Below are 10938 nucleotides of genomic sequence, written 5' to 3'. Positions count from 1 at the left end.
GTCACCCAAAAAGTAGAGCAGAATTGATAATATGAAATTTAATAATCTGTTTGATTTTAAAACTCAGTTCCTGGGGAGAGTTAGGATCAATCAATAAGTCAACAACTGTGTCAGCAGACACACCAACCACCAGTATTAGACATGGACAGTCAGTGTTTGGTGTCAGTGTGTCAGCATTTGATGATAAAAATCAGTGTGGTTCATGTCCCTCTGTGTCAATCTTACCCATACCCTTTGCTAACAGGAGAGAACCCAGCCACTGCATACTGTAGGTGGGAGTTGTTGTGAGAGGAGGAGCTCTTGTCCATGATGTTCAATGGCTGGAATCATCTGTATTAACACCAGGACTCAGGTAGGAGAATGAGTGGATGTTCATGAGGCATGATCCCTGATGGTCAGTAACTCTACCTGGTCCCATCCTTCCCCAAATTGATATCCATGTTTGCAGTTCTGCAGGGAAAACTTCAGACTAGGATGTATCTGGGTCCTGGTGGAGTTCCTGACTGTTCCAGGGAAATTGCACTGAAGTTATGGTGGAGTAACCAGACGTTTTTCACAATGAGGAGATTCTGCAGAATCAGGCCTCTTTCTGTATCTTTCCCCTCTGTGTTGTTCCAAGTATGGACCCCAATCAGGAGTTGATGTGCAAGCGGCAAAAATTTTCTGTGAAAAGGAAAGTAAAATGTTTAATCATTTCTGCTGGATTTTTACCCACATTAACTCCCACAGGGAAAATAAAAACCTGTTCCTAACCAGATTCTCCTTCAGTTTGTTCCAACTCATGGCAATTTATATTATGCAGAAAAATATTTAATCTGGATGTTGATCACAGAGATTATACTCCCATGTCTAAATTCTAATGTCTCAGGCAGTAGTGAGATACATGGAACAATGCGTATTACATCTAAGTGATCAATGTTAAAAATACTCTTGATAAACAAGGGAGTCAAGGGTTATGCTGGGGGGAAGGCAGACAGGAAGGGACAGAAAGGTGCAGTTGAGACCACAACCAGATCACCCATGATCAATTTAAGTGGCGTTATTGAGCCATTAATTTATTCTCACTTGATGAAAGAACAACCACGTCTAAAAGTAAATATGCATGAATACAGCAGCTCGTGACTGAGTGCAGCTCAAGACAGCGTACACATTTGGGAATTTAGTGCGTGTCACAGACAGAATTCATTTGCTCTCTTACAGCCCAGAATCAATATGTTTTATATGGAAAGAGGTGTGTCTTTTCTTACTCTTGGAGTGTGCATTCAAATTAATTCAGCAGCAAGCTTTTATGAATTTAAAATAAAGAAGGTTATTAATCCTCACACACTTACCCTGAATTAACACAATTTCACACATTCTGTCTCATGTGCACACACACACAAAAACACACACACACGTACACGCGCGCACACACACACACACACACACACACACACACAAAGATTGGATACAGATAGTGCACCTCCACAGATAACAGTGACTTCAGTCTTTGATTTACAGTCTCTAGTTTCACACAGGGCAGGCCTGTGGTTTCTTAAATGGCTTTGATGATTTAAAGTTGGAGTGAGATCCTGGTAAATCGAAGGGTTCACAGCAGGTAGTGAGATTTCTGGTTGAATATCTCTGTGGTTGGTTCTCAGGAGAACTTTAATCTTGGAACAGATTACACGCTTTGGCTGTTTGATGACTTTCAGCTAGTTTCAGAGCCTGGTTCTCAGATTGGTTGATGACTGATGGCTCTGATGAGTCTACTTGGTCATGGGATAATAAAGCTACAGTCCTTAAAACAATTTCAATTACATGGCTGCTGGGTTAACATTTCTGAGACCCATCTGGTCTAGTTTGGGTGGAAGAGGCAATCATGATATGACAGGGAATTGATAGTGGCCATTGATTTTTTATCTTCCCTTTTGTCCAGTATGAAACATGGGGACAGGCAGTCTGGAAGCTCCATAGCCTTTAAAGGTTAGCCCATCCTTAAACAATGAGATGTGTGAATTCCATAAATGTCTGTGAGGTACCCTCATCTATGTCCATATTCAATCATGTATTTCCCAGAGACTTGATACTATCTGTAGTCCAAATGCCAAAAGCCACATGATTTGAGGGAGCCACCTTAACAACATATTTGTGTCCTTTTTTTTTAAAGTTCATAATATGACATGCCTGTCCTGGGCATCTCGGCAAGTGGGCAAATTTTAAGGGATAATTTTTCTAAAATTTGGCCAAGTTTGTATTTAGCATGTAATCAAAGTTTACTATTAAAGCTAGGTCTCTTTCAGTCTTAGTCAGGGATAAAGAAGCTCTCTCCTTGAGAGGCAGCTACAGTTAGTTAATTAGGTAGATAGTTCAAACTGGTTTCTCTACCCAACAGGGCTTGACTCAATTCTGTAGAATTCCAGTTAGTATAAATACAGGTGCTCTTGCTAAATGCACAAAGTAAGCATGAAGATAGTAGATTGAGGCAAGGTGTAAATTTGTGAATTTGGTGAGTGAGGGAATTTAGTGCAGTGAGGGAGGAGGTGCTGTTCTGACCTTTTGCAAATAAGTAGTGGTCTGAAAGAGAGAGATGGAGACCACTGCAGGTCATGAGAGCTGAAACCTAAAAACATTAATGAAGTGAGCAGGTTAGTGAGTGGTTGGTGACTATCATGAAAATATTAATGTATATAATGTTATTGGAAATTCATTTAAATTGGACTTGTAGTAGGGTCAATGTCTGTGGGTGTGAGTGTGTGTGTCTTAATTGGAGTAAAGCCAGCTAGCCTGGGTGCTTTGATTTTTAGTAGTTTTTAGATGTAAATGTAAGGTAGAGGGTACATTTGCATTTTTTTGAATAAACCATTCAAAGACTGGGGGTGAAATCTTGCACCTAGCTAGGAGACACCAAGCAATATGTTTATATTACTAATAAAATTAATACTATGAAAGGGATTTTATTGTTAGAAGAGGAGGAGTTCAAAGGCCCTGGTGATACAATAAAAATTTACATTCAAAGGGAGGGCTAGGTATATGCAGAAAAGAGTTTTGTGTGTGTAGGTCAGGGGCATATAATATCTAAGCAGCTTGCAAACCCTACAACCGTCTGCAAAGGAAGCAAATTGCACAGGACCTCGTTTTGAACTTGTAAGATAAAGTGTGCTTTGCCTGGTGCCTGTTTAAGTCTAAGGGTTATTGTTGCCTTGGGGAAGATTTACATGGGTGCAATTAATTTGGCGTTTTGTTTAAAAGTTATTATGGTGGAAATTTGTAGACATGTGTATGTGTTTAATTCCTTGTTAAGTTAATAAATGTTTAATTTAATTTATACACAAAACATCTGGAGGTTTGGTGGTTTCATTTCTGAATTCAGAGTTGCATCTCAAACATACCAATTGAAAATATAGGTTATGACAGTTGTTTAAAGTTTCCCTCTGGGATTTTAAATAACTCAGCCTTTACCAACTGCTGTGTCATAACAGTGAGTTTTAGTTTTTTTTTGGATCTATAAACAAGGGGCAGTAGCTTAAACTGATACTGTGGAGATATAAGTATTTATACCTTAACTAATTAATCTGCTTGATATAACCACAGATATCAGATTCAGTGATATTTCTAATAAACCTAATTTATTAAATAAAGCAGTTAAGTTGGCAGGAGTGGTGATGTGTAACAGTTGTTGCATGTGGGAGCTGGTGGACACCCATTTAATTCACAGCAATTACATCTGCAGTAAGTGCCTGCAGCTTGAGGAACTTTGGTACAGAATTGATGAGCTTGAGTCTGAGCTTCAGACACTGCAATGCATCAAGGAAGGGAGAAAGTTACCTGGACACTTTGTTTCAGGAGGCAGTCACACCCCTCAAGTCAGATACTTCGAATTTGGGCTATGGTCAGAGACAGAAGAGTGTGACTGAGAGTGAAGCAGATGTGGGGATCCAGGAGATAGTACAGGAGAAGTCTCAGCCCTTGCAATTATCCAACAGGTTCAAGGTTCTGCAGCCTGTATGGATGAAAGTAGGGACTGGAGGGAGGATGAGCAAACTGACCACAGCACCAAGGTGCAGGGGACAATTCAAGTTTGGAAAGGTAAAAGGAATGTAATAGTAGTATGGGGCAATATAGTTAGAGGGATAGATACTGTTCTCTGCAGCTGAGACCATAAGTCCTGAAGGCGATGTTGTCTACCAGGATGAAGGACACCTCCTCAGTGCTGGAGAGGAACTTGGAGTGGGAGGGGAAGGATCCACTTGTCTTGGTCCATGTAACTATCAATGACAAAGGTTGGACTAAGAAAAAGATTCTATGAAGGGAGTATAGGCAGCCGGGAGCTAAATTAAAAAGCAGAACTACAAAGGTAAGGATCTCTGAGCTGCAAGCATATTGGCATAGGGTGGATAAAATCAAGGAGTTGAATGTGTGGCTCAAAAATTGGTGTGAGAAAAATGGGAAACAAAAACAAAAATACCTGGAAAAACTCAGCAGGTCTGGCAGCATCCGCGGAAAGGAGCACAGTTAACGTTTTGAGTCCGAATGACCCTTCAACTGAACTAAGTAAAAATAGAAGAGAGGTGAAATATAAGCTGATTTAAGGGGGGGGGGGGGTGGGGGGACAAGTAGAGCTGGATAGAGAGCCAGTGATAGGTGGAGATAACCAAAAGATGTCACAGACAAAAGAACAAAGAGGTGTTGAAGGTGGTGATATTAGCTAAGGAATGTGCTAATTAAGGGTAGAAAGCAGGACAACAAGGTACAGATAGCCCTAGTGGGGGTGGGGTGGGGTGAAGGAATCGAAAAAGGCTAAAAGGTAGAGATAAAACAATGGATAGAAATACATTTAAAAATAATGGAAATAGGTGGGAAAAGAAAAATCTATATAAATTATTGGGAAAAAAAGTGGGGGGAGCGGAAAGGGGTGGGGATGGAGGAGAGAGATCATGATCTAAAATTGTTGAACTCAATATTCAGTCCGGAAGGCTGTAAAGTGCTTAGTCGGAAGATGTGGTGCTGTTCCTCCAGTTTGTGTTGAGCTTCACTGGAGCAATGCAGCAGGCCAAGGATGGACATGTGGGCATAACAGCAGGGTGGAGTATTGAAATGGCGAGCGACAGGGAGGTCTGGGTAATGCTTGCGGACAGATCGAAGGTGTTCTGCAAAGCGGTCACCCAGTCTGCGTTTGGTCTCTCCAATTTAGAGGAAACCGCACTGGGAACAGCGAATGCAGTAGACTAAATTGAAAGAAGTGCAAGTGAAATGCTGCTTCACTTGAAAGGAGTGTTTGGGCCCTTGGACGGTTAGGAGAGGGGAAGTAAAGAGGCAGGTGTTGCACCTTCTGCAGGTGCCTGGGAAGGTGCCGTGGGAGGGGTTTGAGGTGTAGGGGGTGATGGAGGAGTGGACCAGGGTGTCCCGGAGGGAATGATCCCTGCGGAATGCCACTGGGGGGGTGAAGGGAAGATATGTCTGGTGGCGGCATCATGCTGGAGTTGGCGGAAATGGTGGTGGATGATCTTTTGAATGCGGAGGCTGGTGGGGTGATAAGTGAGGACAAGGGGGACCCTATCATGTTTCTGGGAGGGAGTGGAAGGTGTGAGGGCGGATGGAGAGAAATGGGTTTTGATTCATGAAGTACTGGCACCAGTTATGGAGAAAGAGGGAGCTGTTCCATTGGGATGCCCTTCACCTAAACCATGATGGAACCAGTATACTGGCAAATTGTATAAGTCAGGCTGTAGAGATGGTTTTAACTAAATAGTGAGGGGATGGTTCATGCGAGGGGATATTTGGCAAGTTAAAGAGCAATAGCAAAGCAATAGATTAGGGTAATGATACAGGCACTGATAACCAGGGTTAACCATAAACATAAGAGTGCACCAGCAAATAAGGTAAAATTGGCAAAAATGGTAAAAAGAAAAAATTAAAAATTCACTAACTGAATACTTACAGCGTTTGTAACAAGGTGGATGAATTGATAGCACAAATATGAGTATAATATGATAGCCATTACAGAAGGCTATCTGCAAAGAGAGAAAGAAAAAGAAGTGGAATAGCTCTGTTAATAAAGAATGAGATCAGCACAATAGTGAGAAATGGTCTTGGTTCAGAAGATCAAGATGTTGAACCAGTTATGTGTAGAGATAAGAAATAGAAAGGGAAAAAGTCACTGGTGAGAGTCGCTTATAGATCTCTTATCAGCAACTACACAGCAGGGCCGAATGTAATTCAAGAAATAATGGGCGTTTTCAAGAAAGGAACTGCAATAATTGTGGTTCATTTTAATCTTCAAATTGATTCGACAAATCAAATTGGCAAAGATAGCCTGGAGGATGAGTTATAGAGTGTAATGAGGATAGTTTCCTCAAAAAATACATTCTGGATCCTGCCAAGGAACAAGCTATTTTGGAACTGGTAATATGTAATGCGACAGGATTAATTAAAGGCCTCGTAGTAAAGGATCTTCTCAGCAAGAGTGACTGTAACAATTGAACTTCACATTCACTTTGGGGGTGAGAAATGTGGGTCCATAACGAGTATCTTAAATTTCTATAAAGACAATTACAAGGACATAAAGGCAGAGTTCCCAGAATGAAAAAAAAACAGTAAAAACTGGAAAATACGAATACTGGTCCAAACTGCTCTTGTATACCTTAAAATGGAACACCAGTGAAAACTGAGAAATAAGAGTACTGGCCTGAACTGTCTTTTTTCCTTCTGGATTGGCTAAAATGGAATAATAAAATGGGTTTGAAGGGAAGATGGTAGAGAAGCAATGGCAGACATTTAAGGAGATATTTCATAAGCCTCAATAAAGATATATTCCATTGAGGAGGAAAGACTGTATCTGAGGGATACACCATCATTGACGAACTAAGGATGTTTAGGGTGGTATCAAATTGAAAGAACAGACATGCAATGCTGCTAAGATTCATGGTAGGTTGGAAAAGTTTTAGAAACCAGCAAAGGATGATTTAAAAAAATAATAAAGAATGAGAAATTGGAGTATGAGAGAAAACTAGCAAAAAATATAAAATGAGAGTAAAAGCTTCTACAAGTATTATTAAAAGGAAACAAGTAGCTAAAGTGAGCATTGGTCATTTAGACGTGCCGACTGAGGAATTAATAATGGGAAATGAGGAAATGGCACTAAAGGTTTTCAACATCTTCATAGATGATGGTGCATCCCTCAGATGTGTCCATCTTCATAGTGGACAACACAAAAATCATCTCAAGAATAGCTGAGAATCAAGAGGCAAAAGGGAGGGATGAACTTAAAACAATCACTATTACTAGAGAGAAAGTAATGGGAAAATGAATGAAACTTAAGGATGACAAGACCCCTGAGCCTGGTGGACTGCATTCTAGGGTCTTAAAAGAAGTGGCTACAGAGATAGTGAATGTTGTAACCTTCCAAACTTCCCTAGATTCTGGAAAGGTCCCAGTAGATTAGAAAAACTCAAATATAACATCTCTGTTCAAGAAAGGAGGGGCATGGTAGTAATTGAAGGTATAATCTTCCCTACTGCCAAGCAGGGGTCACATGATTGTTCCTGGAGACTCTGACCAACAAGCCCTAAGTGTGGGTAATCCAGGGTGTGTGGCTTTCTAGTTGTGGACCTGGTTCAAGTATGTAGCTTCTGAAGAGCTCTCTGAAATAAAGTTAGGTGTTTCAAGTAGAAACCAGCCTGGTATGTCAAGTCATTACAAACACATGGGCTGGGGTTTTCCGTGCCCGCTGGCGTTGGGCGTGTTCGATAGTGTGAGCAGACAATATGGCATGATCAGTTTCACGCCAGCGTGAAAACAGCTTGCAATCATCTGCTCAGCCTGCCAAAGGAGGGCCACATTCCCAGCCATCAGATGGCTGTATCCTCATTGTAGTGTAATGCATCAGCATATCATTATTAGGCCAGCCCACCGCTGTATTGTCTGCCCACGCCGGCGGGAAGACATGTCGATGTGTGTTTCACAACAGCACATGAGCAACGTGCACTTGGCGGGCTGCACCTTGCTCAGGATTTCAAGGTTCATTTGGCTACCTTGCTTTGGTCAGCACTCGCAGTCATCAGTGCTAGGCTTCACAGGCTGCACCACATCACTTTTATGGCGGCTCATGGCAGGTCTTTACCTGTCAGATCAGCCTTATGTGGGTGGCTTTTTAATGGCTGCAGGGCTAAGGCTTGCTTGGGAAAGGGGGACAAGTGGCCTCAGGCAAGGGAAGGGACTGCAGGATGAGGGCTGTACTGGGGAAGGATGGTAACCCAGGGTGTGTGGGGGGGCACATGTTGATCTGTACAAGTGCCCTCAAGATGGTGAGGGCTCAGGAGGCAGTCTCCAGAGGAGATGAGACCTGATGGACATGTGAGGGTGTGTGTGTGTGTGAGAATGGGTGGTGTTGTCCTTTGATCTGGCAGTGAGTGAGATGCCAGTGAATGTGTGATGGGCTTGAGTGGTAATGTAGCTGTCCTTCCTGTGGCCAGAGCAGAGGTAGAGGACATCACAGTGAGCCTCCAGGGGCCCAAAAGGTGCTTGAGGGCTTCAGCCTTCTTGCCTTTCGAGGCCATGTCTTCTTTACTGCATTCCTGGGCCAGAAGCACTGAGCGTGGCTATACTTTAAATGTTGTGCCTGGCGTGATGAAGCAGTGAGGTGATGGCATGGCAGGCAAATCGGTGCCCACCCGCCATTGAAATAGCGTGATTCCGGGAAATGCATAAATAATGTGGGGAGTTTGGAATGATACAGCATGAAAACCCATCATAGCAGCCAGCGGGTGTTTTACCGCACTTGCTGCAAATGTGGAACAATTCCGTCCAGAAAGTCAGAAACTCTAAGCCAGTTAGCCTAATGCCTGTTATTGGGAAAATGTTGGAATCCATTATTAAAGGGGTAATAGCAGGATATTTAGAAGATGATATTATTATCAGGCAGGGTCACATAGTTTTGTGAAAGGGAAATCATGTTTGACAATTCTATTACAGCTATTTAAGGATGTAGCAAGCAGGATGGTTAAAAGCGAACCAATAGATGTAGTCTATTTGGATTTCCAAAAAGCTTTTGATAAGGTGCCACATAAAAGGTTACCACACAAGATTAGAGCTCATGGTGTTGGGTGTTATATATTAGCATGGACAGAGAATTGACCAAATAACAAGAAATAGAGAGTCAGGATATTCCGAATAACAAACTGTAGCTAATGGAGTGCCAAAGAAAAGAATACTGGGGCCTCAAATATTTACAATCTATATTAATGACTTGGATGTAGGAACAAAGCATATTTTGGCCAAACTTACTGGCGATACAAAAATAAGTAGGAAAGCAAGTTGTGGGGTGAATTTTCTCCCCGTCAGTGGGGGGCTGAGTGGGAGATGCCAGATTTAGAGGAGCTCTGAGATCTCGGGGGCTTGTATAGCTGGAGGGGGTTACAGGTATAGGAAGCAGCAGGAGCTTGGATAGATTTGAAACAGGAATGAGAATTTAAAACTGAAGAACTGCCAGTGGCCAATATAGGTCACCGAGCCCAGGGATGATGAATGAACATAACTTAGTGCCAATCAAATACTTGCTGCAGAGTTTTGGATTGACTCATTTTGTCTGAAGGTGCAAGATATAAGGCTAGCCAAGAGAGCAATGGGATTATCAAGTCTCGAGGTGGCCCTTTGTCCATCAGTTTCCACATATATGCTGATGATACCCAGCTCCACCTCACCTCCACCTCCCTCGACACCAGCACTATCTCCAAACTTTCAGACTGATTGCCTGAAATCCAATACTGGATAAGCAGAAATTCCTGCCAATTAAGTATTGGGAAGACTGAAAACATTCTCTTCGACTCCTGCCATAAACTCTATTCCCTAGTTATCATATCCATACCTCTCCTTGGCAACAGTCTGAGGCTGAATCAGACCATTCACAACATTGATGTCAGATTTGACACACCCTGTGATGAGCTTCCAACCACATATTTACAACATTACTAAGACCTCCCACTAACATCTCCAGTGCCTGACTCTGCCCCTGCCTCAGCTCATTTGCTGCTGAAAACATCATCCCAAGCCTTTGTAATGTCTAGACTTGATAAGTCTAACTCCTTCCTGCCTGTCCTTGGTAATCATGATGTCAGCCAGAACTCTGCTGGTCCGTCCTTACTTGTGAAAAGTCCCATTCACCTATCATTCCAGCGCTTGATGACTGACATTGGCTCCCAGCTAAACTCAACCTTGATTTTCAAATTCTCAACCTTGATTTCCTCCCCCTTCTTGGCCTCACCCTTCCCTATCTGTGTAACCTCCTCCAGCCCCACAAGCCACAGGTATCTACACTCCTCTCATTCTGGCTTCATAAGCTTCCCTGGTTTTAATTGTTCCACCACTGGAGTCCGTTCCTTCAGCTGCCAAAGCCCTGAGCTCGAGAATTTCCCCCATTCCTCTCCACCTGTCCACCTCTCTTTCCTCCTTTAAGGTACTTCTTAAAACCTCCTGTTCAACAAAAATTATGGTCACTTGCGCTATGTTCACCGCATGTAGCCCGGTGTCAATTCTTGCTTCATAACACTGCTGTAATATGCCTTGGGTGTTTATACATTTATACATTAAAGGTGCTATATAAATACAAGTTGTTGTTGTAAAATGAGAGATTGGGAAAACCTCACATCAATTCTGTTCCTTAACCATTAAAAGATTTCCTCACCTGGCACAAGGTGGAACCCTCAGCTTGGACAACTCTCACAATGGCGACAATGGGGATCCACAAAATACAGAGGATTATCATACACCAACCAAGTGCTGTTGCCCAGACAGGGTACTCAACAGATCCATATGTTGGTGGGACGAACGTTGTTACTGACCAGATTAAAACTGCCTGAATGAAATAATTGTGTAAAGCAAAATCAAACACAGAATGAGAGATTATCCGCAATTTATTTTCAGCTTAAGTCACTCAAGGGTGTAACATGGATTGTATACGAA

General features: G+C 42.3%; 1 protein-coding gene across 1 annotated transcript in view; it reads right to left on the bottom strand.

The window, feature by feature from the left end:
- Nucleotides 1-528: 528 nt before the first annotated feature.
- LOC121282473 (sodium- and chloride-dependent neutral and basic amino acid transporter B(0+)-like) overlaps nt 529-10938 on the bottom strand; it is a 66250-nt gene continuing 55840 nt past the window's right edge. The window contains exons 12-13 of the mRNA XM_041196176.1: nt 10661-10831; nt 529-663 (exon numbers count right to left, since the gene is read on the bottom strand). Coding sequence (XP_041052110.1) covers nt 529-663; nt 10661-10831 — 306 coding nt within the window. The remainder of the gene's footprint in view (nt 664-10660; nt 10832-10938) is intronic.

The sequence above is a fragment of the Carcharodon carcharias genome, chromosome 9 (genome assembly GCF_017639515.1).
Source record: "Carcharodon carcharias isolate sCarCar2 chromosome 9, sCarCar2.pri, whole genome shotgun sequence".
NCBI classification, from domain to species: domain Eukaryota; kingdom Metazoa; phylum Chordata; class Chondrichthyes; order Lamniformes; family Lamnidae; genus Carcharodon; species Carcharodon carcharias.
This window is presented reverse-complemented; position numbering and strand designations above follow the sequence as displayed.